Source organism: Pseudopipra pipra, chromosome 7 (genome assembly GCF_036250125.1).
Source record: "Pseudopipra pipra isolate bDixPip1 chromosome 7, bDixPip1.hap1, whole genome shotgun sequence".
In the NCBI taxonomy this organism is placed as follows: domain Eukaryota; kingdom Metazoa; phylum Chordata; class Aves; order Passeriformes; family Pipridae; genus Pseudopipra; species Pseudopipra pipra.
Genome location: NC_087555.1, coordinates 3089796 through 3115172, shown reverse-complemented (window position 1 = coordinate 3115172; position 25377 = coordinate 3089796). Strand labels below are relative to the sequence as shown.

Genomic DNA, 25377 nt, shown 5'->3' with positions numbered 1-25377 from the left:
GGGGGTTCCCCCCCACACTGGATTTCTGGGGTATTTCCCCCACAGAAGGCTAAACCCAGCAGAAATCCCTGCATTTTTTGGGTGTTTCTCATTGAAATCAAGGCTTTTAGGAGCTTGGTGGATGGCTGGAGGTAAAACATCCTCCCTGCATCCAGCAGCTCCTCAGTTTTTATTGGGATTCCTCCTCTCTGGGGATGTGGAATAAGGAACTGGAGATTGAGGCCTTTCCCTCTTGCCCTGAGACTGTTTCTCCCCCTCCAGAACATCTTGTGCATCCTTGAGGAAGGTCAGACCTCACAGTCTGGGGAAAATTGAGGCAACGAAGGATCCTGGTGCCTCCTGCCCATGTGTGATCCCAGCCTTTGGAGCAGGATGGAGCCCAGGCTGCTGGAGCAGAGCCACGAGGTTGGGACTGACCGAAAAGTGCCTCACCCACCCTGAAAGAAATCCAGGGCACGTGGGAGTGCTCTTCTCCTAAATAACACCCAGAGCAGGGAGAAGTGGAGTGACTGGACTCCAACTCAGAGGTCTTTTCCAACCTAGTTGATCCTGTGATTCCTTTTTTTTTTTCCCAAATAAGTCCAATATCAGGAAGCAACCAATATTGACTGAAATGACTCAATAATACTGCTTTAAATCTTTCTTTTTTTCTTTCCTTCTACTGCTGCAGAAAAAGTTACTGGTGCCCACAGCCAGCCAGAGAATTCCAGGATGGTTTGGGCTGAGAGAGACCCTACAGCTCATCTCATTCCACTCCCTGCCATGGGCAGGGACACCTTCCACTAGCCTAGGTTTCTCCAACCTGGTCTGGAATGAATGGATGGATGGATGGATGGATGGATGGATGGAATGAACCCTTGAGAAGAAGACATCAGGAGGAGAAAGCCAAGGTGGCCTCCATCATGCCCAGGGACCTGCCAAACACTTCCCACAGAAAAACTTACATTTTGGGACCCAAAACCCCTAGAAAAGGCCAGTTCTTCCCCATTCCAGCTCAAATCAGTCACACGGAGCTGGAGAGGAGGAGGGAATGCTGAGTAAGGAAGTATTTTGCTGCTGGGATGCTCTGAGTTCCTGTGTTGTGTCCTTCCCCCCTGCACAACCTCTGGACAGTCAGGAATGTTTGCTCCAAGGTGTCCCTCCCTCGCCAGAGAATTCAAACAAATACAAAACCAGCTCTAAACTGCCGGGGGGGGGGGGGGGGGGGGGGGGGGGGAGCTTTAGACAGGAAGGACCCTCCTCCAAAGGCAAATTTCCCTCATCCCAACACTCCTCCACAGCCTGAGGGGGGCTGGGGGCAGCTGGGAGGGGAGGAGGCAGGTTAGTGGGAGCCCCTTGTTAAAACCTTGGCAGCACATGACTGGAAAAGCAAGGAACTGCCAAGAGGAGGAAGCTGCTAACGAGAAGTTGGAAAAAGGCAGGAAAAAGCAGTTTGGAAGGACTGTGGAAGCTCCGGCTGCCTCACGGGAGCAACCACCAGCATCTCCTGAGCCACGGGAGGGTGAGGGGACAGGGAGAGCCACCACCAGCCCTCCTGGCTAAAAGAGCTCATAATGTCTCCCCTTGGCTCATCTCCACCCCCTGAGCCAAACAAACACCAGGCACAGAAGGTGTGGAATAAGCAGCAGGGAGTGGAAAAAAAGGCAGGGAACGGGATGTTCTTCTTGGGAAGTACACGGGGTTGAGGTGGAGAACCTGCTGTGACACAGAGGTGGCCCTAAAGGGAGGCTCTGGGGCTGAGGAGGCTCAGGCCAAGGATGAGGGCACTCAAATCAAGGTTCTGGGTGGGCCTGACACTTCCTAGGAAAAGCCTCCTTCAGATCTCATCCTGCACAAAGACAGATTAAGCTGAGGGGGGTTTAGTTTAGGATGTGAAATGTGCCCGAGGTCCTGGCCTGTCCTTCCGGGGATAAACACAACCGGGATAAGAAGTGGACTCTAAAAACACCCCTTTGGGAAGAGCAGGGAGTTTTCCAAAGGCAAACCTCCTCCCCCTCTGCCTTCCTGCCAAACTAACACAAATTCTGAGACAAACACCTTCCCTGAAAATAAATCTATCCATCTGGGGCTATATTCTTTTTCCAAGGGAACTCCTTGTCTCTGGCCTGCTTAGCCAGAAGCTTCCCTGCTCTCCCAGTTTTCCTGGGTGCAGCAAACCTCAGGAGCAGCAGAATCCCTGTGGGATGCTCCAGGACTGGACCTGCACCATGGATGAGACTTGGATTTCCCCATTTTACCAATCCCTGGATAGATTAAATTCTTTAGGAGCAAGTCTTGCTCTGTCCAGACATAGGAGGAGCACAAGGAGGAACAATTTTCATCTCCAGCTAATTTTCAATTATCCAAAATTCCAAATCTGCCTAATTTTCATCTGGGCAGCACAAAGACTCTGTAGTAACATCTGATCCTGGGAGTAAATCAGGGAGAGGATGATACCAGTGACTCAGTGGATTAACGCTAGTGGAATTAATAACAAGGAAAAATCCTGCTTTTAACAGAATTTATGGTTTAAACTGCTCAATTTAAATAAAATAATGATTTAAAGAAACTGAACAAAAAACCTTGGGGCCACCCACTAACAAGCAGAGCCATAAAATCCATGGAATGTTGAGGGCTTCTGGGAACAATCCCTGGGACAGGTAGGATTGCCTCCCGAACTTGGGGGGCTTTTTCATGTTCCACACAGTCCCTGACAAAGAGCAGCTGGAACACCTGGAGGCCAGATGTGCACAGCTGGACGTGGGCTGCTGCTGCCCATCAAGCCTCAGATTACATCACATTCCAGGTGCTGGACTTCAGGAACACTTGGAAGGCCGGGCTGGAGCCAGGGAAGTGCAAGCCCAGGGGTTTCTTCCCCATGGAAATGTCATGTCCCCTCTGCTTGCAACACCAGCCCTCACAGTCCCCTTGACCTGTTTGATGCCAAATTTTGGGAGAGACACCCCCAGAGCAAATCTGGGGAGAGATACTGGCATCCTGGAGCCAGGGAAGTGCAAATCCAGGGATTTCTTCCCCATGTCTCCTCTGCATGCAACACCTAGCCCTCATAGTCCTCTTGGCCTGTGCGGTGCCAAATTCGGGGAGAGAGCCCCCCCTGAGCAAATTTGGAGAGAGAGACTCCCAGAGCAAATCTAGGGAGAGAGAATCCCAGAATAAATCTGGGGAGTGAGATCCCCAGAGCAAATTTGGAGATAGAGACTCTCAGAGCAAATCTGGGGAGAGACATTGGTATCCCATAGCCAGGAATAATTCCTCTGCATGACTGACCTGATGGGAAGATGAGGTAGGTCCCTTCCACTCTGTGTTTGTACCACCTGAGACCCCAAAAAACCCACCAGCACCCACCTTGGAATTGGTTTATTTTGGGATTTCTCCTCATGGTGCAGCTTCACTGTCTCTCTCCGTGTAAAGGAGCTCAAGGGATTTTAGTTTTCAGCAGATTCATTCCCTGCAAAACATGTGGTCCTTGAGGACAGGACTCTGGGAAGCAAAATGCTGAGTGAGCCTTGGAGATGACTGCTGAAAAAAAAGACCCTTTTTGTGGGCATTTGGAGTAGGAAGGAAAGTTTTCCCTTTGTTGCTGTGGCAAAGAGCCTCTGGGGCAGCTTCCCTGAGGCACGGATGGATTTAATCCTGCTTTTACAGGTATGGAGCTTCACAGAGCATCACATCTTCCTCAGTGGGAAGAACTCCCTGGATTCCCTATCTCCTTGCCCAGTGTCACTGTGCCCAGGTTTTGGATTCCCATCCCAGGTGACATTCCCAGGTGTTAGCTGAGGAAAGGATGTTACTCCAGCATCATCCCAGCAGTCTTTGAAAAACATGCCCCTGAAGTGCCTCGAAGTCCTTGATCCCAATGCATCCTCATTTCCTATGACAGCAGGTGATGGTTTTTTTAGGATACCCCCCAGGCTCTGAGTAAGGGTGGTGTTTAATCTCCCAGGACTTTGGGAAGGGATTGGACCAGGCCATGTCTCCCTCTGGGATTAATCACCACAGCATCATTAAAGTCAGAGGGCCAAATTCCCACTTGGAATAACCCACCTTCTATCTGCTACGGTCAATAAAGCTGCTCTGATCCTGTTTTAGGACAAGAGGAGCCCAACTCTTTAAAATATGTGGGATTGCCCTCGTGCACAGGGATTTATATTTTTATAGGATGAACAATCCTGCTGGGATAAGGAGCACTCGGTATGGAGTGAGGCTCTCTGGGGTGTGTGGGGCTGGGGAGAGCATCTCAGGTCATCTCCACCGGCACTTTGGGCACCCTGGATGGGACTGATGCCAGACCTTGTCTCTGGGAATGCTGCTGGTGACTTGGAATTTGAATAGGTTTGCACTGGTTGCCTGGTAGTGCCCTGGGGCTCTTTCCCTCTGTTTTCCATGCCCTGGCAGCCACATCAGCAGGACACAAGCCTGGCAAAAGCCATCCTGGGTCCTGCATCTCTCCTGGGCCATTTCTTCCAGCCTTTACTCCAAGTACCACATACCCTTCTCAGGAAACTTAGAGAACTCCCCACCCATGCAGATGGAATGGCCATGCTTAGAATCACAGGCTATCCTGAGCTGGAAGGGACTCCCAAGGATCATCCAGTCCAGCTCCTGGCCCTGCCCAGGACACCCCAACAATCCCACCCTGTCCATCAGAGCATTGTCCAAACACTCCCTGAGCTCTGGCACCGCTGCCCTGGGGAGCCTGGTCAGTGCCCGACCACCCTCTGGGGAAAGAACCTTTCCCTGAGATCCAACCTGAGCCTTAAACCAGGTTTCAAAACCTTAAACCAAGCTCCTTAAAGCCAGGCCTTTAGATTTCAGCCTCAGCCCTTTCAGTTGTTGTTCAGGGTAATGAGCCCCTTCCTGCCCCACCTTGGTGTTTGTGAGCAGCTCTCCCTCCTCTTTCCTTCCTCTCCTCCTTCCCTCACCAGCCTTTTCCCGAGGCTGCCTCTGCTTCCTGGGGGTGTCCAAGCACCTCCTGTGCCGGGCCAGGGGTTGGACTTGATGATCCTTCCAGCTCCAGGTGTTCTCTGCACGCAGCTTTGCCTCAGGAGCCCTCGGCAGGACAAGGAGAGGCTGGCAGAGGTTTTGGAGTGTGCAGAACACTGGTTTTGTTGTTGTTTTGTTTGATTATGCTGTTCTTCAGACTGGTTTTGTTCGTTTTGCTTCAAATCCATCAGGATTCTGGGCTCAGTCAAGGATCTGCACGTATTTGATATCAGAATTATTTAATACTTTCCCACAGAAGAGAACTTAGGCTTGACCTTCCAGAAGGGTCACCCGGCTGGCTCTGGGTTTGACAGTTCCATGTGAAGGTGGAGCAGTTCGTTCCCTGCTCCAACCTTCTGAGAGTTGGCTTTTTCTTGAGCAAAACTGATGGAGAGGAGCCAACGTTGGGAAAAAATGTGCTTCTGGCCAAGCTCTGGTGTGTGTTATGACATCCAGGACAAGAGGACATGGCCTCAAGCTGCACCAGGGGAGGTTTAGGCTGGACATCAGGAGGAATTTCATCATGGAAAGGGTTGTCAGGCTTTAGAATGGGCTACCAAGGGGCCATGGGGGTGGAGTCCCCATCCCTGGAGGTGTTCATGAAACAACTGGAAGTGCCCTCAGTGCTCTGATCTAGTGACTAGCCAAAGGCTGGACTTGATGATCTCAGAGGTCTTTTCCAGCCTAAAGGATCCTGTGATTGTGGGAAATTCCTCGGCAGGCTCTGACTGAACAAGTGCTTGGATGTTTGTGTTGGTTTGCAGTTCTGCTAGGGCACCTTGGGCTGTGGTGGCTCCTGGGGGTGGGGGGAGAGGAAGGCAACAGCAGAGGGGCTGAGCTGGCCATGGCTGAGACATTTGGTCTGGATTTTTGTGGGTTTGGATGTTGCCATCAGGATCCTGGTCTCCTGAGGAGATGGGAATATCCCACAGGTCCCTGTGCAGGCTCTGAGCAACCCTGAATCACTCCTTTTTCCAAGACTCATCAACCATCAGCGTGAGCTTGGCCAGCTGCTTTATGGGCTTTCCTGAAAGTATTCTGGGGCTGATGCCGGGCAGGGGAGTGGGAGAGGGATCCAGCCCTTACTCACAACCTTTTCAGCAACACATTTCCAGCTGGGATGGTGCTCTGAGCTCCCCAGGATGAGTTTCCCAACCCACTGCTCTGCTCCAAGAGCCTCCACTTCTATAAACCACCCCCCTGCAGCTTTTAATTCCCAGTGCAACGACTATCTAATCAGTTTGAAAATCTTATTTTATTCTGCTTTCATTCTCCCCCAGTTTTCTGTGCTGCTTTCCCATAAATAAATGACCCCCTTCACACTTTCCCATCCCACTGCTGGATTTTATGGCTTCACAAGGGGTAAAATGAAGCTGACCACACCCTCGCTGCTGCTTTTCAAAGGGGACAAACAGTCTCACTCCAAGTTCAAACTCTTGGAGGAAGGAACAGGCAGAGATGGAATGCCTCTGCTCAAGGAGCAGATAAGTCATTGTGTCCTTTGCTCCTCTGTGTTTAGTGGGGTATTTAATCACATGCCTCATGTCCAAACGTGGCTTTGGTGGGATTTAGCACATGCTCTGCTGAATCCCCAAAGCCCAGCAAGTGGCTCCCAGGAAGATGATTTGTGTGCAGCACTCGCACAGCAGCCCGGAAAAAAGCTCTGGAAAATTGCTGTGCACGGGCCTTGGGAGCCTTGCCATCCTGCCACAGGCAGACGTGTGTCTTCAGGTTTTTGGGGCTTCAGGGATGAAAGGAGCGGGTTAAGTGGAGATTTTCAAGCCAGTGACTCAGCTCAGCACCAGCTGGCTGGTCTTGTTTAGGTTTGCCAGCTGCAGGCTGGACTCGTTTGAACCTCTGAGCCTGAACTCCGGGAGGTTCCCACTGAGATAATAACCTGAGTTACTGCGGGACTGATGCAATCCCTGCTCTGGGGGGAGGAAGAGGAGCTCTCTTTGTAGCATCTGCTCCAAACAAAGGCTTTTGCTTTGCCTTTGGCAGTGCTGCTCCTCTGGGAATGTCACGAGCTGTCTGGGATGGGCAGATCTGAGCTGAGCTGGTGCTCCTGGGAATCAGGGGCTTGCTCGGAAGTTGTTGCTGGGTTTCTCTGCTTGGGTTTGCAATAAATCCCACAATGGTTTGGGTTGGAAGGGACCTTTAAACAGCATCTAATCCACGCCCCCCTGCCATGGGCAGGGACACATCCCACTAAACCAGCTCCAAACGCGGTCCAACCTGGCCTGGAATGTTTCCAGGGGCGATGGAAACATCTGATTGATGCCAACCTGCTCCTCTGCTCTGTCCAACCGAGCGTTACACGTGGGCTTGTGTTTGCAGCACAGCAAAGTGTTTCTCTACGTGTGATGTTTGGGGCTGGGTGGTACACTCTTGATTGAAAAGGAAGGTTTAAAGGCTAATTAGGGAATCCAATGGAATGCAGGGAAGGAAAAGGGGAGTTTTGGTCTGTCCTGTCTAGAGAAGTGTGTGGATTAAAATCCCAGGATGGTTTGGGCTGGAAGAGACTTTTAAAGGGGATCTAATCCACGCCCCTGCCATGGGCAGGGACACCTCCCACTAGCCCAGGTTGCTCCAAGTCCTGTTCAGCCTGGCCTTGGACACTTCCAGGGATGAGGAAGTTCTCTATCCATGTACACCTGTCACGCAGCAGTAAATCACTAAATATAGGTGTGCATGTGTAGACATACATGGAATATTGTAAAGCTGGTGCTCATCCATTAGGGATGATCCAGAGAGATTTGGAGAGAGGCTCCTCTTCCCCCTGACCCTCAGTTCTTAGGAAATGCTCCAGTAGATGTGTTTTTACCACATCCTCACCTGAAAGGTAAATGGGTTCCTTGAATTAAAGGCTCTCTAAAACCAGCAGTTACTTAAATCAACATCAATAAATGAGGGAATGAAATGCAGCTTTAGCCAAAGGACTCCAGGAGAGGGGCTGGTTCTTGTGGCTCGATTTTCAATCTTGTGGGACAATTTCCCTGAAGTTGGAAGGCGAAATGGGAATGCTGAGCCACCCTCCTCTCCTGGAAGTGCAGGGATGAGCCCAACAGGAAGCTTAACCTGACATCCCACACGCTTTGGCTGAACAAAGTGATCTCTGCCCTTTCTGTACTTATTTATATTTTCAGTTGCCTGCATAATCTGGCCCTCTAGAAAGTCCCTTCAGGAGGTCACACAGCTGAAATAATAGCTAATGGATTTTTCAGGAATGGTTTGGGGCTCATTAAAGACTTTCTGCCTTCCCTTCCAAGTGTTTGCAAGCTGCTCCCCAGCTGGGTAGGGCTGGAATAAGGAAGCTGGCACAAGTGTGCCACGTCCCAGCAGCTCCAGAGACTAAGGAGAACTCCTGGCATTGCTTCTCCATCCAGGGATATCCTTATTCTGCTCCCATCACCTCACTTGGCTGTTTCATCTCTGTTTTGGGCCCTAAATCCAGAGGAGGAGGCTCTCTGACTTCTCCAGTGTTGGACATCCAAACCATTTCCATCTCTGCCCCATTAATCATGAAATGGTTTGGCTTGGAAGGGACCTGAAAGATCTTTGAGCTCCATGAAAACAACTGAGTTTATTCCTTTCACAGGAGCTGTTCCAGGCTGACTTCAGGAATTGGTGGTTCCCCAACTGCTCTGGGGGAATCTGGTCCCCTTTTCCATGTCTGCATGGGCTAGGATGGGATACTTAGTTTTTGGGGACTCCCTGCCTGGCCAGGGCGTCACCTCTGATGAGACCCAGCCAAGTCATCTTGAGGTTCAGGATGGATGCCCCAGGCACAGGAGAGCCAAGGGAATGCCTGTGGTCTAGTCTAAGGATCAGACAAGCCTCTGGAGATGGCCCAGGCCATGCAGGGACAGCTCTGCCCCAGCTCATGTCCTCTCTTGGACTTCCAGCTGTGCATTTCAAACCTGAAAAATGTTGCTTTATCCCTACTTATGTTGGTCTTGTATATTATGGATTTAAGTTTTTCCAAGAGATTCAAAGAGGAACTAAATGCTGAAGGCTCTTGGAGATGAGTGTAGGCTGGAATTCTCAAAAGGATCAAGAAAACTTGGTGCCTTTCAGAAAAATCTCAGCTCTGGAGGGGCCCTAAATGTCTTGGGCTTCACCCCTCAGCTCCAGTCTGTCCCTTCCCTAAAAACAGGTCAGAGGAAGGTGGTCCTGGCTGTTGGATGCCGAGTCCAGTGTCATGCTGTGGTGGGAAGTGGGCACTGGACACAGTGAGGGCTCGATAGTTTTATGATGCTTTGGCTCAGAGGGGTCAGACCGTGTCGGTCAGGATCAGACAAAGCCCTGGAAGAGGAGCTGGGAAACCATCTGGGGCAATTCTGACCTCCCTGGGGTTTGGTGGCAGCTGAGAGCTACGAACCTCCTGTGGGAGACCTTGGGCTACTTCAGCTCGGCTTTGGGTTAAGGTTGGGACCAGGGAAAGTGGGGAAACCTTCCCAGGACCCCAAAGCCTTTCCTCCTTCCCTCTCTTTTGTATCCCTGGAGGGATGTGCTGTGTGAAAAGGGTGTTGCTGGCCCCTTGCTGGGAGGCTTTCTGCTTCCAGCCTGGCTCTGTCTTGACCCTGGTGCTCCCCTTCACCCCATCATCATTCCCACAGCCTCTGGGGGATGCAGTGCTCTGTGATCTGCCCAGCAAAAAATTCCCCCTGTGAACAGGCTCCTCATGTTATCCTGGTGCCTGGGCAGGCTTTGGGATAAATCCCAGCCCGAGCTGCTCATTTCCCAGTCTCCAAGGCCTTTTACTTCCTCTGCTGTTGGTCTCCTGGGCTCCTTCTCCTGCTTCCTCCCCCTCAGCTCCCTTTGTTCTCTCTGGTGCTGTGCTCCATTGCTTGTCTCTGCTGGGATGATGATCCCAGCTCTTGGATCAGATTCCCTCAGCTTTGAGCTGTACCTTCTCCCTGTTTTAGGCTCCTCAGTGTCCATCAGGCTGAACTCAACACCAGCAAGGACAGGGAGATGTGAGCAGCTCTCTAAAATATCACTTATGACTCTTATAGAGGCCCCTCCTCACACACAGTTTCAGTGTAATGCCTTATTTCATCAATTAATGTAGTATTTTTAATAGGTTTTATTTTTAACAGGTTGGATTTTTTTTTTTAAATAGGTTTCCACTATTTGGATTTTAGGTGGAAAACTTGAACACATGAACTTGGAGCACAGTCCTGTCTCACTTCATGTCTAATGTTGTGGGGCTGGAAACTGCCTGGGAATGGGGAGGAACTGAGGGAAAATCACTCCAAGAGGTGTTTGGGTCTGAATTATCCACCAGCTCCCTCTGCCCTGAGTTTTGCATTTGTATGCTGACCAGAAGGGTGACTTTGGGGTTTTTTTTAAAGCATCCCCATCTCTACAAAACCCTTGGTGCTTTGTGATTTAAAGCATGCCTAAATATTTAAGGCAAGTCCGATGTGGGCAGGAAGTGCTTGCTCAGCAGTTTTCCTTTTAATCATTGCAGCTTTTGGGACTCCAAAGCCCCCTTGGCCACTTTGCAGGATTGTGCTTTAACCAGAGACCTTGGGATGGCTCTGGCCCAAGTGAACTCCTCGAGATCCTGGTGCAGAATTCTCCTGGTGGTGCCCTGAGATCAGCAGATCCGGCCTTTCTCTCAACTCCCACTCAGTGCCTCAAATCCCAGGGAAAGCTCCCCTTCCGCTGCTACACCCTCGGCTTTGAAGGCAAAAAAAGGATTCAACAGGATTTTTAGAGAGGGTGGGATGGTTCAGCTGCCTTCCAAAATTCCCAGGGCTTCCCAAAGCTGTTATTCCCTGCAGTGTCTGCAATGCCAGCCCTCTCCAGAGTTTCCTTGCCGTTGATCCATAGGCAGACCTGCAGCCAAGCTCATCCTCCCGGGAATGCTCCTGTCTGCGATCCTGCTCCGAGCTCTGCCCCACAGCTGAGATGCCCCTTGCCTTCAACCTGGGGCTTCTAGCCCCAAAAGAGCAGCACCCAAACTGCCTGTGGAGAAATAATTTGGGATGTAATGGAACTCCAGGGAGTGTCTGGGTGCACCGAGTGGGGGCTGGTGCCTGTTGAACCGGAGTCTTGCTATTGGTTTGAGCTCTGCTTTGTTTTTTCACTGCACAGCCTCTTGCTGCTTGTTTGGGAAGTTGTTCCTCCCCTTTGCTGCCTGGAGCAGATCCCAGAGAGCAGCACATCCTGCTCCTTTCATTATCTGCCCCACTAATGCCTTCTTTTTATTTTTCCCCCTCTCCAGGTCACTTGTTTTGGGTCACTTTATTCTCAGTTCTAACCCCACCGTGGGGTTTTCCAGATTTGTTGCTTCTGTGGCTCAGGAGGGATGTTTTGTTCTCATTTATTAGTTTTCCTGGCCAGGATACAAAAGGTTAAACACTTTGGAGAAGCTTATTTACAGCTGAGGTAGGTTTCTAAATCAACAGTAGATTGGAGTGACTCACAGAGCTGCTTTAACCTTTTTCCTTCCGTTTTTGTCTCTCTCCACATCTGAAGGGCAACATCTGCAATTTAGATCTCTGGAATGAGAGGCTGTGAAAGGAATATAAATGTGGGTGCTCAGCCTGGCCCTGGTGCAGAGCTGGCTCCCATCTGGCAGTGCCTGGACCCCTCTGGGATCAAAGATCCCCTGGGCACCCTGGATTTTGAGGAGCTGTGGGGAGACGACCACCAAGGAGGAGGGTCTGGCTGGGCAGGCAAAAATCCAGTCTGGTTGTGTGTGAATCCCTTCTCAATGTGTAGGAGAGTCCTGTCTGGTGGGGAGGTGACAGGGTGGGCACTCAAAGTATTACAATTTGCTTTTTGGAGGAGAAACTGAGGCACCGAGTTTGCACGGGAAGGTTTTGGGTGGGAGCTGGGAGAAGGTTCCGCCTGGTCCCTTCGTTCGGCTGGAGATGAGTGTGCCCAGGGTGGGCTGGGGGTGCAAGGAGAGCAAAGCCCACTGGCCCCATCACATCAGATGGTACAAAAGAGGTGGCAGCCTTAAAATTAGCCCAGAGGTTCTGGGATAAAGTGTCCCCACAAGGGACACGGGCTGGAAGGAGCTGGGAAGGGCAGGGCCAGCCCCCACATCCTGCGGCACTTTTGCTTCCCGCCAAAAACCAGCAGTGGAAAACAGGCTGGAGATGGACAGAGGGGATGGGATCCTTCATGAAGCATCACCTCTCAGTTTGCTGTCCTTCAAACCCCCCTTTTTGTAGCCTATCACTACAGACCTCCCTTTTCCCTCACAGCAAAGCAGGGCTGAGACATTTCCACTCCCAAACCGCACCCGAGCCCCTGCATTTCTCCTATTCAGCAGCATTTAGTGATTCCCTTCTAAGGAGTCTGTGGAATCAACCATGTTTTAGGGGTTGGCCCTTTTTGTCACTAACCCCAATACCTTCATTATGCTCCTCACAGCTCTCCTGTGCAGTTTTTGGGTGTCTCAGCTCCAAGGCTGGGCCACAACTGGGTCTAGTCCTAAACTGAGGTGCTGCAGCGCTGAAACCCTGTGGGGACAGCACCTCTGGGGGGCTCAGGTTTTTCTCCTGTGCCCCAACCTTTAGATTTTAAAGGAATTTTAGAGGAATCCAGTCCCTCAGTGAAGGCACTTTCTGGCAGACCCAGCAACTCAGCACCTCCTGTGCCTGCAGGGTTAGACCTGACCTGGGAGGCCTGAGAGTCTTTCTGATGTTTAGACCACAAATTACCTTGCTCTCCGAGCCTGCCAGCTCCTGAGGTTTTCCCTAATGAAAGGACTGGGCTGCCTGACCCACTTGGAGTCATCATTTCAAATTTGGGTTGTTTATTGAAGTGGCTGTTGATAAAGGAACAGAGTAAACCTGTGCTTGTTGTGTTTGGAGCTCATCTAACGTCTCCTATTAAGATGAGGGCAGTGCAGCTTTAATCATATTCCTACATAAACACAGCAGAGAAAATCATGAGGTTTCTTTATTAAAAAAAAAGAGAGTTTTTCTATATAAAAAAAGAGTTTTTCTCTATAGAAAGGCACTGTGACTGCAATGTGGTGGGAGCACCTCTGATGCCGTGCTCTGGCCCTAAATTAAATAACCTGTTGTCCTGATGATCATTAATGTGGGATGTACTCAGAGCAAAATTCCTTGCACCAGGCAGTGAGGCAGCTCCTGGCTGCTCCCAGATATTCCCTGTGCTCCCTGTGAGACACACACCCCTTGGATGTGACCTCAAACCCACCTTATTCTTTATTTGATATAGTTTATCCTGCCCTCTAGTGCCAGCAGATGCTGAGTCAGCAGGAGCTCCTGTGGTTTTCCACCTTTTCCATCAACCAGTTCTCCCTAAGCCTGGGAATCTGCTGCCAGGATGGGGAGAGCTGCTAAATATGGGATGTTTGGGGACTGGGTACCTCAGTGCAGCCTTGGAGCAAAAAAGGATCTTTGGGAGATGTTTGCAAGAAAAATGAGCTTCCTAAGGGAAATGGGAATCCACATGGCAGGGATGTGAAGGAAGGATTTTGGGAGGTCAGGAGGTTTTTTCGGTGATGAGCTTAAAATTAAACCTTGAAGCCTGAGGAGTGCTTGGAGAGGTAGGGGATGGATAGGGCAGGGATAACACCTGGAAACAGGTCTCTTGCTTTGCTCCTGAAGAAAAGGAGGATAATTTGCTGTTTCAAAAGGTATCTGGGAGCCTTTTGCTTTGTTACCCTTTGCTGGGAGGGAGAGGAACATCCTCCAGCCATTCCCTGGGGTCTGCAGCTCCTCAAATCTCCTCCAATCTCGTCACAACTCCCTCCCTCCTCCTGCTGTGCTTCTCCTGCTCTTTTTAAGACTCCCCCAGACAAGAGTTTTAGGATTTGCAGTGCCAGGCCACCCCTTGATCCCCTCTGTCCTCGGACCTGCTGGAGCTTTTGCCCAATTTCCTGGGTTATTCCAAGCTCTGGGGAGCGCCCAGCCCTGGACGGGAGGGGCAAACCCAGCCTTTTTGGGCTGAAAGCAAGGCTGCAGAAAACAGAAAAACAGCCTTGTACAAGTCTCCTCCCTGTCCCCTCATCTTGGATCAGAAGTTGGGGAAGGGGGCGGGGGGGAAACACCACAACCCACAAAGCCCCAGAGGTCGCCCCTGGTTCTGCTGGGAGCACTCTGGGGCAGGTTTTGGGGTGGCTTTGTCTCTTTAAGGTGTCTCCCAGAGGGAGGATCAGCCCGATGTGATGTGGCAGCTCTGGTAACTCCTCTTGGCTTTCAGCACAGCCCTTGCTGATCACACAACTTGCTAGTGAAGAAGGTCCAGCTGTCCAGGCCTTGGCAGGGATCCCCACCCTCTGCTCGCTGCCAAATCCTCTCTTTCGTTTTTTTTTCTTTCTTTTTTTTTTTTTTTAATATATAATAAATGCTTAGTTTCCTAAAAGACTGGGAGTGGAGCAGCCTCCTCTGCCTCCCAGCCCCGTGTGATGCCTCCTGGACCTGCAGGAGCCAGGGCTGGCTGTGCTACATCCCTGTGTGGTGCCAGGATGTTGGCAGCCAGGGAGATGGAGAGCCCAGGGCATTCCAGGGCTTCTGTCCTGCTGGGAGGTGCTGGTGGGGGGGATCAGGGTTTAGGGTTGGGGTCCCAGCAGTGCCTGGTTGGGCTGGAGCCTACCCAGGGGTGGTTTGGCATTCCCACTGTGGGCATTCCCAGGACATGGCTGGTTCATGTGGACATTGCTCTTTGTTGTACCACCGGGCCAGCAATTTATTCTAGAGTCTCTTCCCTGGTTGCGCCAAACCCCTGGAGCTGGAGGTGCCTCACCAGCCGTGTTTACACCTCAGAGTGCTTAACAGAGCGACTCCAAGTCCCAAATTGTCCCAGCAACCAACTCCCCTGAAAAGCTTCCCAGATGCCTGGGCTCTCTGCAGAAGCTCCAGGAAACCTTCCTCTCCTCACCGCCCTCTTTCAGAAATGACTGAAACCCCCCTTGTTTTGAAACATTTTCACCATGTGGGCCACTTGAAGGATGTGTCTGAACTAGAGAAGAGCTGCAAGGCAGCCTGAGCGCTGCAGTGGGTGAGTAATTCCAGGAGGTGAGCCTATGGATCTCCCATCCAGAAAGAGGGTTTGGATCTTAAAAATAATGCAAATGTGGCTGTAGTTATGTGAAAGGTTGGGTAGCAGCATTTCAAGGAAAGATGAAGGAAAACCAGCACTGGGAAACAAAAATACACTGCCCAGATGGTGAAATAATGGAGTTAGGAAATGGCTCTGAATGTGTTATAAAACAGGAGGTTTATTCTCTGTAGGAGCAGGGATGAGTGGGCTCATCTAATAAATGTACTTGGGACTTGCCCATGGACCTCAGGCATTGGGGTGTGTGGGGAAACCTTTCTAATTACAGCAGAAAATGAGCCATTAATGACAGAGATGAGAACAACAAACCAATATGAAAAAGGGGGTAGATCTGCATTTAAAGCTGGGCATTTTTATCCCTGATTCCGACATGATTATCCTGAAAATCGGATGATTCTAAGATTATTCCTAGCTAAGGAATAGCTACAGTTTTCCAAGCCATGTCTGTTCCCTCAACAACTTAAAAATATTTACCTTTTGCCACTAGTAGAGAGTGAAAGAAAAATATTTACCTTTTGCCACTCGTTGAGAGTGAAAGTATCGCCTGGTTTACAAAACAACAGCGCTAGGGAGAAAAACTTTGGGATTAACTAGTGAAAATCAGCGTGTTTTGAGCTCCCCATTCAATGCTGAAAATGCTCCCCTGCATCCCCAGCCCTCTGAGCACTCTGGGGGTGCATGGAGTTATATTTTTGGGTCCTTTTGTGGTGCTTTCCACTACTAATTTCCCTGGCATGAACACATAAAGCCGCGTACTCCTTACAACTCACTCACTGGGTTGGTTGTGTTTTAAATTTCCAAGGGGAAAAGCAAAGGGATGCTTTTATTTCCCTTGCTTTGAGGCACAAATGGCGATTTGAAGAATTCCAAAAGCCTGAACCACTTCTCTGCCCCAAAATCCAAGTGAAAACTCAGCTCATCCCAGCGGGGAAGGCGAGGAGGACGCGGACACTCCAGCTCCCTCCTTACAGCCAACCTTTCAAAGCCAGGCAGGACAAAATAGATTATTTAGTGCTGGTGGTCACAGGGATCTATGAAACAACTTCTCGTGGCAAAAGATGAAAAAACTGTAAAATACCAGGTTGTTCAGTGTCTAAACACCCCCCTGGAGTGGAAAGGGAACGCGGAGATCGCAGGGACGATTCGTGGCCGGCAAAAAGGAACTTGGTGAGCTCAGAAATTTCCCGAGTTCATCAGGCCAAATAATTCGGCAAAATGCAGAAAAATAGGCACAAGAGCCATCCTATCTAATGTGTAAAAATACTGATTGATATGTTGCGTGCACAGTGTTTTTTTTAAAGACTCTTTTTTATCTCATCTGGCCTGTTTTTATCGTGTGGTTTTGTGCCCCGGTAACTGGGAAGTTTCCGTGGGGTGAAAACGCTCTGCTTCCAGGCAGATATTCCTGCACAGGCTCCATTCCCACCCACCCCACGCTGTGGAACCCACTGGTGCCTGTTGGGCGAGCTTGCTTGTGTATTTAGGAGGAAAAAAGACTTGAAATCACATGATTTGACCCCAAAAGGGCCTGTGGGATGTAATTTGGGGGCTGTGTGGCTTGGAGACAGCGTGGGACACTCCCACGAGGGACAAGGAGGCAGGTGCTCAGTTTGAACATATCACAAACCTCTTTTCCCCATCTCAAACCCTTTAATTCTTGGCTCACTGATGTGTTTTGTTGAATTTCCATCCTGAGCGTGTCCAGGGTGGGATTTCTGTGCTGCAGGACGAGCATCCGGAGGGCGATGGCACAGGGGTACCAGGATGCTGCAGTTTAGAAGGATCGAACTCCTTTCCTGCCCTCAACAAGGTGGTTGATTATTTTTAATTACCAGTGACAAGTTCTTTGCTGGGAAACATCTGCCTGTTCATTTTTCTTCTGAGCCTACAATCCTATTTTTTTTCCCTACCATCCCTGGGATTTTCTGAGCTCCCCCTCCCAGCCAGGAATTCCTTGTATCCAACCTTTTCACACAGTGAGATTTCAGCACAATGGGCATAAAACATGGCATAAGGATCAGTCTGAAATGTGCATTTTTGTGGCTCTGCAAGGTCCCTCTGGCATATTAATTTTATTAAGAGCTTGCTGTTGGGGACACTGGATGTGGATGTATCAGGGAACCGCCCCAGCCACCCAAAATGCTGCTTTCTGCATGAAAGCCACTCTCTCCCACCCTACCAGATTTTCCAAGCTGGATTCACTGATTTTTTTTAGCCTCAGTGCAGCCCTGATTCCCCCCCTCTCTCTCTCAGCAGAGCAATTAAGTTTATTTACATTTAAGCACAAACACATGATTTTTAAAGGAGACCTCAACAGCTAAAACCAAAAGCATAATCAGATAAATTACTGCAGGAGGGGTTTTGGTGGCTAAATTCATCCCAAAGCTAATTCATACATTTTGAAGTGTGTGTCTGGCAGGTCTAATATCTCTAAAGGAAATGGTGAAGCTGCTTCTTGGGGGTGGCAGCAAAACTATCTTACTAGGAATTCAATTAAAGCTAGTCTAGGCTCACTGGACCTCTTCCAGTAAATATATATCAAGCTGAACCAGTGGACATCTGTCTCTTCTCTTCCCCCCACCCTCCTCCTTTTTCTCTTTTCCAAGCTGTGGTTAAAGGATGGAGAAGAAAAGCTGGGAGAAGAGGGAGCTTTGAGTTCCCCATGCAGGGCAGGAGGGTTATTTTCTGTTTGGGTGTCTGACCACTCTTGAGATCTGTGGGACAACGGGTTTGCCTGCAAAAGAAAGCCCAGATCACCCAAGGCTCACAAAGGAAGCTCATGGCAGAGGTCTGGGGGTGCCCAGTGCCCCTTTCCCAGGTGGATCCCGGTGAGGAATCCACGCCACCTTTCCCGGTTTCGTTTTGGAGGGTTAAATCTAAACAACTTCCCTCCCCCCCCCCCCCCCCCTCCCGCCCGAAAGGCTCAGACCTCGGGGAGGATTATCGGGACAAGTCAGGGATCTAAAGGCCACTCTGTCAGCAAAAGGACTGAGCAGTTGTTGGTGCTTATTGAATATTTTTATGGAAGTGGAAACAAAAACCTCCCTGCCCCATTTACACCCTCCTCCAGCACAAACCTGTCTCCAGGTTCCTGCTGCTGCTTCCCTTGGTGTGATAAAGACTGAGTTATTTTTACTCCCTTTCCCAAGGGAAAACCCTCCTTATTGCTAAAACCCCAAAACCTCGCACTCTCAGGGTGACAGGTCACGGATAAAATTCACAGGGGGATCTTCTATTTTACCAGTCAAGCCCACAAAATTCCCTGCTTTCAGGCAGGAGGAGAAGCACATCCCGAAGGGCTGCCAGAGCCCCGACTCCCACCTCTTTGCAGGAGGAGGACAAGGGAACTGCGCAACTGCCACCGGGTAAAAACCCCACCAGCAGGCACCTCATCCCGCTGTTTTCCATCCCAGTGGTTCCCGGGTCCAGCATGGAAGTGGTTAAAGTGATGGGTAAAGGCTGCCCCGCTTTGATTTATTGGCTGGCTGAGTTAATTTGCTATTTCTGTGTGATTAGTTGTTGTTGCTGAGTGGTCATCTTCCCCAGCTACAAATCTAATTAAACTCCGGGCTGTCTGCTCTTGGGTCTGATTTTATTTTATCTTTTTATTTATTTATTTATTTTAATTATTTTTAAATCGCTGGCAAATATTTCTGCTGTTTTAATTCTTGAGAACTAATCATTAATTAGCACGAGGCTGCTGGAGGGTTTCTTGGGTTTTCCTCGCTTCCAAATTTGCCTAAAGAAGTAAATGAGGAGCAGTGGGGACTCCCCAGCCCGCTGAGGTGTTTGGTGGGATCAGCAGAGAGCAAGGAACAGCTTTTTTTCCCCTTCCCAATTTTCTACAAAGCCTGAGGAGGGGGTTAAAAAGCTCCCTGGAATATCTGCTTCCCCCAGTCCCCTGATGACATGTCGAGCTCGCCGTGTTTCGGGGTTGTGGTGCCGTCCCTTTCCACGTTCGTGGCTTCATCCCACCATTCCTACGGCTCCAAAGCAGGACATAAATTCTAGAGATTTCGGGCTTGGAGGTTTCAAAGTCGTGCTGAACCACATGGAAATGATATTCTCAGGGCTACAGCTATAAAATTAATTATATTGCTGGGGGGGGGGAAAGTGACATGAAATGTCCCCACAAGAGATTTCGGCGGCGGTTCCAGGATCTGTCCCAGCTCTGTAAGAGCTCGCTGTGATCTCCAGGGCTCGTTTATCATCGCTACCTAGAACTCCACGAAATATGCCCCCCAAAAAGCACTAAAGGCAGGAATGTGAAGGGAGGTTGCAAAGGAGAAGCGTTTCGATCTTTCCCTTTGTTTTCACGAGGATGCTTTGAAAAGCAGAGCTCCTCTGCGGAGCCGAGCGGGTGCGAGGATGACTAATTTGGAGACAAATTAGGTCTACTTAGCCCGAATGTCTGCCTTGAATGTTCCCTTAATGACCCTTCAACGCACATCTCTCCCGATAGGACTTTCTACCGCAACCCTGCCTCGGGCAAATTAAGCAACAACATGTTTTTACCGCTTTTTCTAAGCGGTCCTTTGGTTTTGATTCAACTTTTTCCCTTCCCCGTGCGTGTCTCCAGCTCTTTCTGATGGTAATTCATTTATTTGTGTCCGGGCCAAGGCCGATTTGTCTTTTTGCGTGTCTCCTTCTCCGGAGCATTTTCCTTGCACCCTGTTTTTCAGAGATCCCTGAGCCTGAGCGTTTTTTTGGCTGACTCGCAGCGTGGTTGGTGTCTGCTGGGTAACAGATTTATCCTTTCCCAGGGAACGACACGAACGTAAACAGAGGCTCCAAAATGCCTTTTGCTGGGCTTTTAAATGCGCTGAGATGAAAACCCCCCGCTACAAGCCCATTAATGTAAATACCAAACTTTACAATCCTTCCTGTCAAGGAAACTTATTTACATTTTTTGAAGGATGCGTCGAAAAAAAAATAGGGCTTTTGGGACAAAAAGGGCTTAGTTCCAGTGTCACTACACCCCCAGCTCACTGTGCTGCTCTCAGATACTCTAGAATTAGGTTTTGTTCCCAGGGCCAGCAGAGATAACATCTGTTTGCTTCTTTAAGGAGAAAATGAAATAGGATGCTGGTGTTTTATACTGGAAGCAGCCCTGGAAGCCTGAAGGGGCTGCGGATCGAGCATACACGTTGCATGTGGCTTCTCCGGCAGGGAAAAGATGGGAAAGGTGTTATTAGTGCCGATGCCAGCCCAGGGGAGGCAGAGTGTTCATCCCCAGTGAGGGGGGTGTTGGCAAACTGGTCTTACTGGTGCGGCGGTTAGAGCTTCGTTGCCCTTTACGCTTTGCTCATGGTCCTGACATCCCAGCTTTTCCCTACTATGTCTTTTTTTCCGAGTGGGTGTTTTTTTTTTTCAGTTTAGAACATCTCAAACGTTTTGAAAGCGAAAGAGGGAAGTTGCTGCGAGGGGAAGGGGTGCAGGTGCCGCCAGGAGGATGGGCAGGTTTGGAGGGGGGGGAGGAAGGCTCAGCTCAAACATCCCATTGCAGCCCTTGAAGTGCAAAGCTGCGCCTGTTTCTCCTGAAACTCCAGGAGTGAGCTGTCTGGAATTCCGTGGAGTAGAACAGGAAAAGCTCTCGTGGCCAGAGGAGCGACCTGCTGGCGCTCGCAGGGGCCAGGTGGCATTTTCCCAGTTCCCAAGGCTCTGATTTTCCAATCAAAAAGCTCCTCTGCTTTTTATTTCACTCACAGCCCAAGAGGAATGACTGTTCCTCCAAGGAGAAAACTTTTCCTTGCTTATGTCTCCCCAAAACCAAGGGAAAAGGGAGGGTGGCAACCCAGTCTGACCGGTGCTCATTCATGCTCCTTACTCCCTAGGAAAGGCAGGAGCTGATCCTGAATTCAGACAGCAGATCTTGAATTCAGACAGCAGGTCTTGAATTCAGACAGCAGATCCTGAATTCAGACAGCTCATTCATGCTCCCTATTCCCCAGGAAAGGCAGGAGCTGATCCTAGATTCAGACAGGAATTTTGCCTGATGGAGCTGCGTTTGCTCCCGCGTTATCTGTGAAAACTCCTCTGACCAGGACAGCCCCGTGCCAAAGTCCCTGTCCCCCCACCCAACCGAGTTTCCCCATTTCAGGGCACTCCTGGAGGCTCTTGGAGTGCTTTTGGCCCTGCTGGCAGAGGGGGTTCATGTGGCCACAAGTGCTCGAATTTGACACCGCTCCGCACCAGGCCATTTGTCAACAGCGTTTTCAACAGTTCAACCGCACGCGTGTTCCCGCTCACACAGCCACGGGAGAGGGGGGAACTTCGGCAGCTTGGGAAAACGACCCCTGGAGCAAAAACCGCCTCGGAACACCAAGCTGGAAGCTGGGTTATGGCGGGTTCCCCTTCCCTCAAAATCGACCCCAGAACGTGACAGGGTTTGGTTCTAATTCGTGGGGTTTTTTGCTCGGTTCGTGCTTTCGCTCTCATCTAAAATCTGCCCCATCAGAACGATCTCAACAATCATCGAGGCCATGATTCTTTTTAAATCTAGTTTTCAAAAGCAGGTTTTGCTCTGTCCTGTGTGACAGGAGTGGTTGGACATTAGATAACAGATTTTTCAAGCCATCCTTGGCTTAATGGCAACACATCATTTGGGAAACAACAGAATAAATGCATTGTCCCAGCCCAGCACTTTGCTACTCAGCCAATCTAAACTGCTGAAGAAATATGTGTTTGGGACATTTTACATCTGTTTTTGACAAGAAGCCTGGGTTTTTGCGTGTGGGGTTTTTTTGGTTGTTTTTTTTTGGTTTTTTTTTTTTTTTTTTAAATCTGGTTGCTGCAGTTTTTTTAGCCAGATTAGCACGGGAAAAGGCACTCTGGTTTATAAACCAGGCTTAGCTTGATAAAAACCCACTCAACTTGGGCTTTTTGCAGATGAAACGAGGGCACGGCGGGCAAAAAATAAGAACCCGGCAATAGCCATAAACCCCACGGCAGCAGAGTCACCTCTTTAGATAAAACTTATCCACAGGCAGCTTGTGCAGTGGGTAGAATAACTAATTTTGAGACAGACTAACATTTTGGGGGCCCCAAAGGTCCACCATAAGGTGGACACCTTAACTGCGGCAAATCCCAAGCCATCTCGGGATGTGAGTGAAACATTTACTTGCAGTGGTTTCTCGAATGGTTTGAAGGCTGTTTTACACCCCTAAGTCCTGGCTGAACGTCTTTTTTCAGCCTTTTTAAAGCAGGTACTGCAGTTGCATCAAGTTTTTTTGCCCGGGGTTTATTTTGTGTTTATTTAAACTGGCCGTTTACTGCTGTTTAAACAACGATGGATTTGTCCCTTTAAAAAAAGCCCCACCAATGGGCTGGGATAAACTTTTCCTTCTTCAGTTCTCCACAGGATGAAATTATTTCATTTTTGCATTGCCAGGGTGGCGGGGGAAATTTCCCTTTGGAGTGTTTGCTTGGTGAAATGGGCTCGTGGGCTCTGGTTTATGTTCCGAGCCCAGACAGCAAAGCCTGGCTGACACAAGGCAGAGCTGCTCTGCTTAATTAGCTGGAGATGACGGTGTTATTAAAAGCCTTTTCCCCCCCCCTCCTTTCTTACTGTTTATTCCTCCCTCCCTGAATATTACAAAGGCAGCTGAAGAGGAAGTAGTTTTCTGCTAATGGAAAACCACGAGGAAGAATTTAGCGAGGAGAGTAAATAAGAAACTTCGTCCAACACCAGCCGTCACTTCACTGGGGCACTTTGGGGAAGGGAAACCGGACAAATCCAAAAATTTAACAAAGTTTCTTCTATCTTTGGTTGCTTTTTGTTGTGTGAGGGGGAAGGGGCACAGCCCGGGGTTGCAGCTGACATCTGCTACTCGTTTCTTTTAAGAGAAACGCAACCTAGGGCAAACTCATTGCCGAGCCCCGCGTGGCTCCTGGTGCCCCCAGCCAGGAGAGGATGTGGCCACTGCAGGACTCAACACCGGGTATTTTGGGGTGCAGGCACCCCTGGAATGTGGCAGCAGCTGTTTCAGATCCGTCCCCTCGTCAGCCTCTCGTGCTGATCACCTTTCCCTCTCCAAACCCTTCCCCGAGGCAGCGCTTTCTGGCAAATCTCACGCGGCGACGTTTTCCCCCTCTGTCCCTCATCATCTCCACGCCGGTCCCCTCTCGCTTCCCCATCCCCACAGAGCAAAACCATGCCGATTTTAATTTACTTTTCTCCCCCCCCAAACGGGGCAGGTTTCATTTTTGCCCGCCTGGAAGTTTCCCGGGTGCAGGGGGGAGCGGGAGGGACCGACACAAACCAACCCCTTCGCCCCCCCGGCATCCCTGTGCCACACCATCCACGCCAGCCATCCCCAGGGCTGGGGAAGGGCCAAAACCACACAGAGCATCATCCAGGAGAAGAGAAACAGGTACCTACCCCGGGGGCAGCCGGTGGCTAGTGGGAGGCCGACATGGACCACGCTCCCTCCATCCTCCACACGGAGAAGGCATAACTGAGCCTCTCGTGAGCCACGTAACTGCAGCTCGTCATCTTACTGTCCATCTCGTCGCTCTGTAGCACCTGGTAGAGGAAGTCTATGTACCTTGCTGCCAGCTTGAGGGTCTGGATTTTACTCAGTTTGTCCGAGGGCAGCGTGGGGATGATTTTCCTCAAGGCGGCAAACGCTTCGTTGAGCGACTGAGTCCTCTGCCTCTCTCTGACGTTGGCCAGGATCCTCTGGCTCTGCAGTTCTTCGTAGGATTGGGAGCTGGGACTGGACTTCTTCCCCCTCTTGCCTGGGTTGGGGCTGCCATCTTCGCTGGACTTCTTACTGTATCTTCTCTTCCTGCCAAATCTCTTTGGCTGCCTTTCCAGCTCCTCTTCACTGGTCCCCAAGCTATCCACTGGGGAAACAGGAGAACTGGAGCTTTCTTCCATGCTTTCTGCAAGAAGAGGAGGGGAAGAGCTTTTCCCCCCCTCCTTATGTTATGTGAGTGTGTGTGTGTCTTAAATGTGCTTTAAATTCCTGAGACAGATCCTTTGGAAAAACAGGAGGACTCTTTTTCTCTCTCTTTTTTTCCCCCTTTTTTTTTTTTTTTTTTTTTTTTTTTTGCTGACCAAACGTTTTCCAGGTTGCTTGAAGGGCTCTTATTTCAAGGACCAGGGTTGTGCAAAAAAATTGAGGTCTCGGAGAGAGGAAGTTATTCTAACTTTTTGGAAACTTTAGCTGAGCTCAGTTGCTAAATAGTTGTCAGAAGTGAGGGAGGTGCGGGGCTCCCTCCTGATTGGCCACTCAGGTCGGTGGGAGGAAGGCTTTTCCCCTGCTAAACTTTCACAGTTTTATGTTACACTTAACTAAAATCTTGGGAATGCACCTCGAATAAAAGATAGCTGGCCTGTGCCACCCCCTGCCCCCAGAGATGCTGAATCTGCAGGACCCCTCCAGCACAGCCTCCCCCCCCAAAAGGGTTTTTGGGGTGCTGATCTGCCTCCTTGTTCTCCCAAGGGTCCCATTCCCAGATCTGTGGCCAGGCTGCAGCGGTTCCTTGCCCAAATCAGGGTGCAGAGTGCCCCATTTTTGCAGGACGGGGCCCCATTTTTACAGAATGGGGTCCTATTTTGCACCCTTAGGGGCCCTATTTTGCACCCCTGGGTGCTGGGGGTCTTGCAAACCCCCTGTCCTGTGGGGATGGGGTGAGGATCTGCCTCCGGGTCCCACAGGGTGACCTCGGAGTGGCAAAATCTCCCCGGACACGTGCTCTGGGCTGTGAAAAGGGTGGAAGTTTGGGGCCAGGTGGGCAAAACCCCTTCAAGGCCCTACTTGTGGGGGGCAAGAAAAGATCCTCCTGGACTAACCCAACTCAAAATATGGATCAGCTGGAAATGGCTTGTGGAAAACCCCACGGAGAGTCCCTTGGAGAGGCGATGCTGACCCTGCACCCCATCTCCCTTTTCTCCCCAGTTTTCCCCCCCTTCATTAAATGCTAAATAGGGAATTTTAGGGAATCAGGAGCCGAGGTAGGTAGGAGGACATTTTTTCCTCCAGAATATCCTGCTGTTGTATTTGTGATATCCCAGAGCATAAAAATCATGGGAGCGGGATTTTTGATCCATCAAAAAAGAAGACGACGGGTCTGTTTTCCCTCTCCATCACACCGTGGGGGGAAAATGTGGGAAAACTCTGCTTCCTTCTGTGGAATTAAGGCAGAGCAAAATCAGATTTGGACCCCTGATTTCAGTCACAGCCCAAATTGCAGGAACAGGCGCATTCCTGAGCAGCAAAGATCATGTTTTCAACCCGGAGCAGGGAAATAAAATAACCCAATAATAATAAAAAGGAACAAGACAAAAGAAACTCGTAAAACGGAGCTGTTGTATCAGAAGAGTTAGTTTGG

The 25377-nt window shown here is 50.0% G+C and overlaps 1 protein-coding gene and 1 long non-coding RNA gene across 2 annotated transcripts in view; one reads left to right on the top strand and one right to left on the bottom strand.

The window, feature by feature from the left end:
• TWIST2 (twist family bHLH transcription factor 2) overlaps positions 1-24267 on the bottom strand; it is a 31021-nt gene extending 6754 nt beyond the window's left edge. Inside the window, exon 1 of the mRNA XM_064660244.1 lies at positions 23420-24267. Coding sequence (XP_064516314.1) covers positions 23438-23920 — 483 coding nt within the window. The 5' untranslated portion in view covers positions 23921-24267 and the 3' untranslated portion in view covers positions 23420-23437. The remainder of the gene's footprint in view (positions 1-23419) is intronic.
• Positions 14839-25377, top strand: part of LOC135416917 (uncharacterized) — a 39438-nt gene continuing 28899 nt past the window's right edge. Inside the window, exon 1 of the long non-coding RNA XR_010431811.1 lies at positions 14839-14979. This is a non-coding gene — a long non-coding RNA (uncharacterized LOC135416917). The remainder of the gene's footprint in view (positions 14980-25377) is intronic.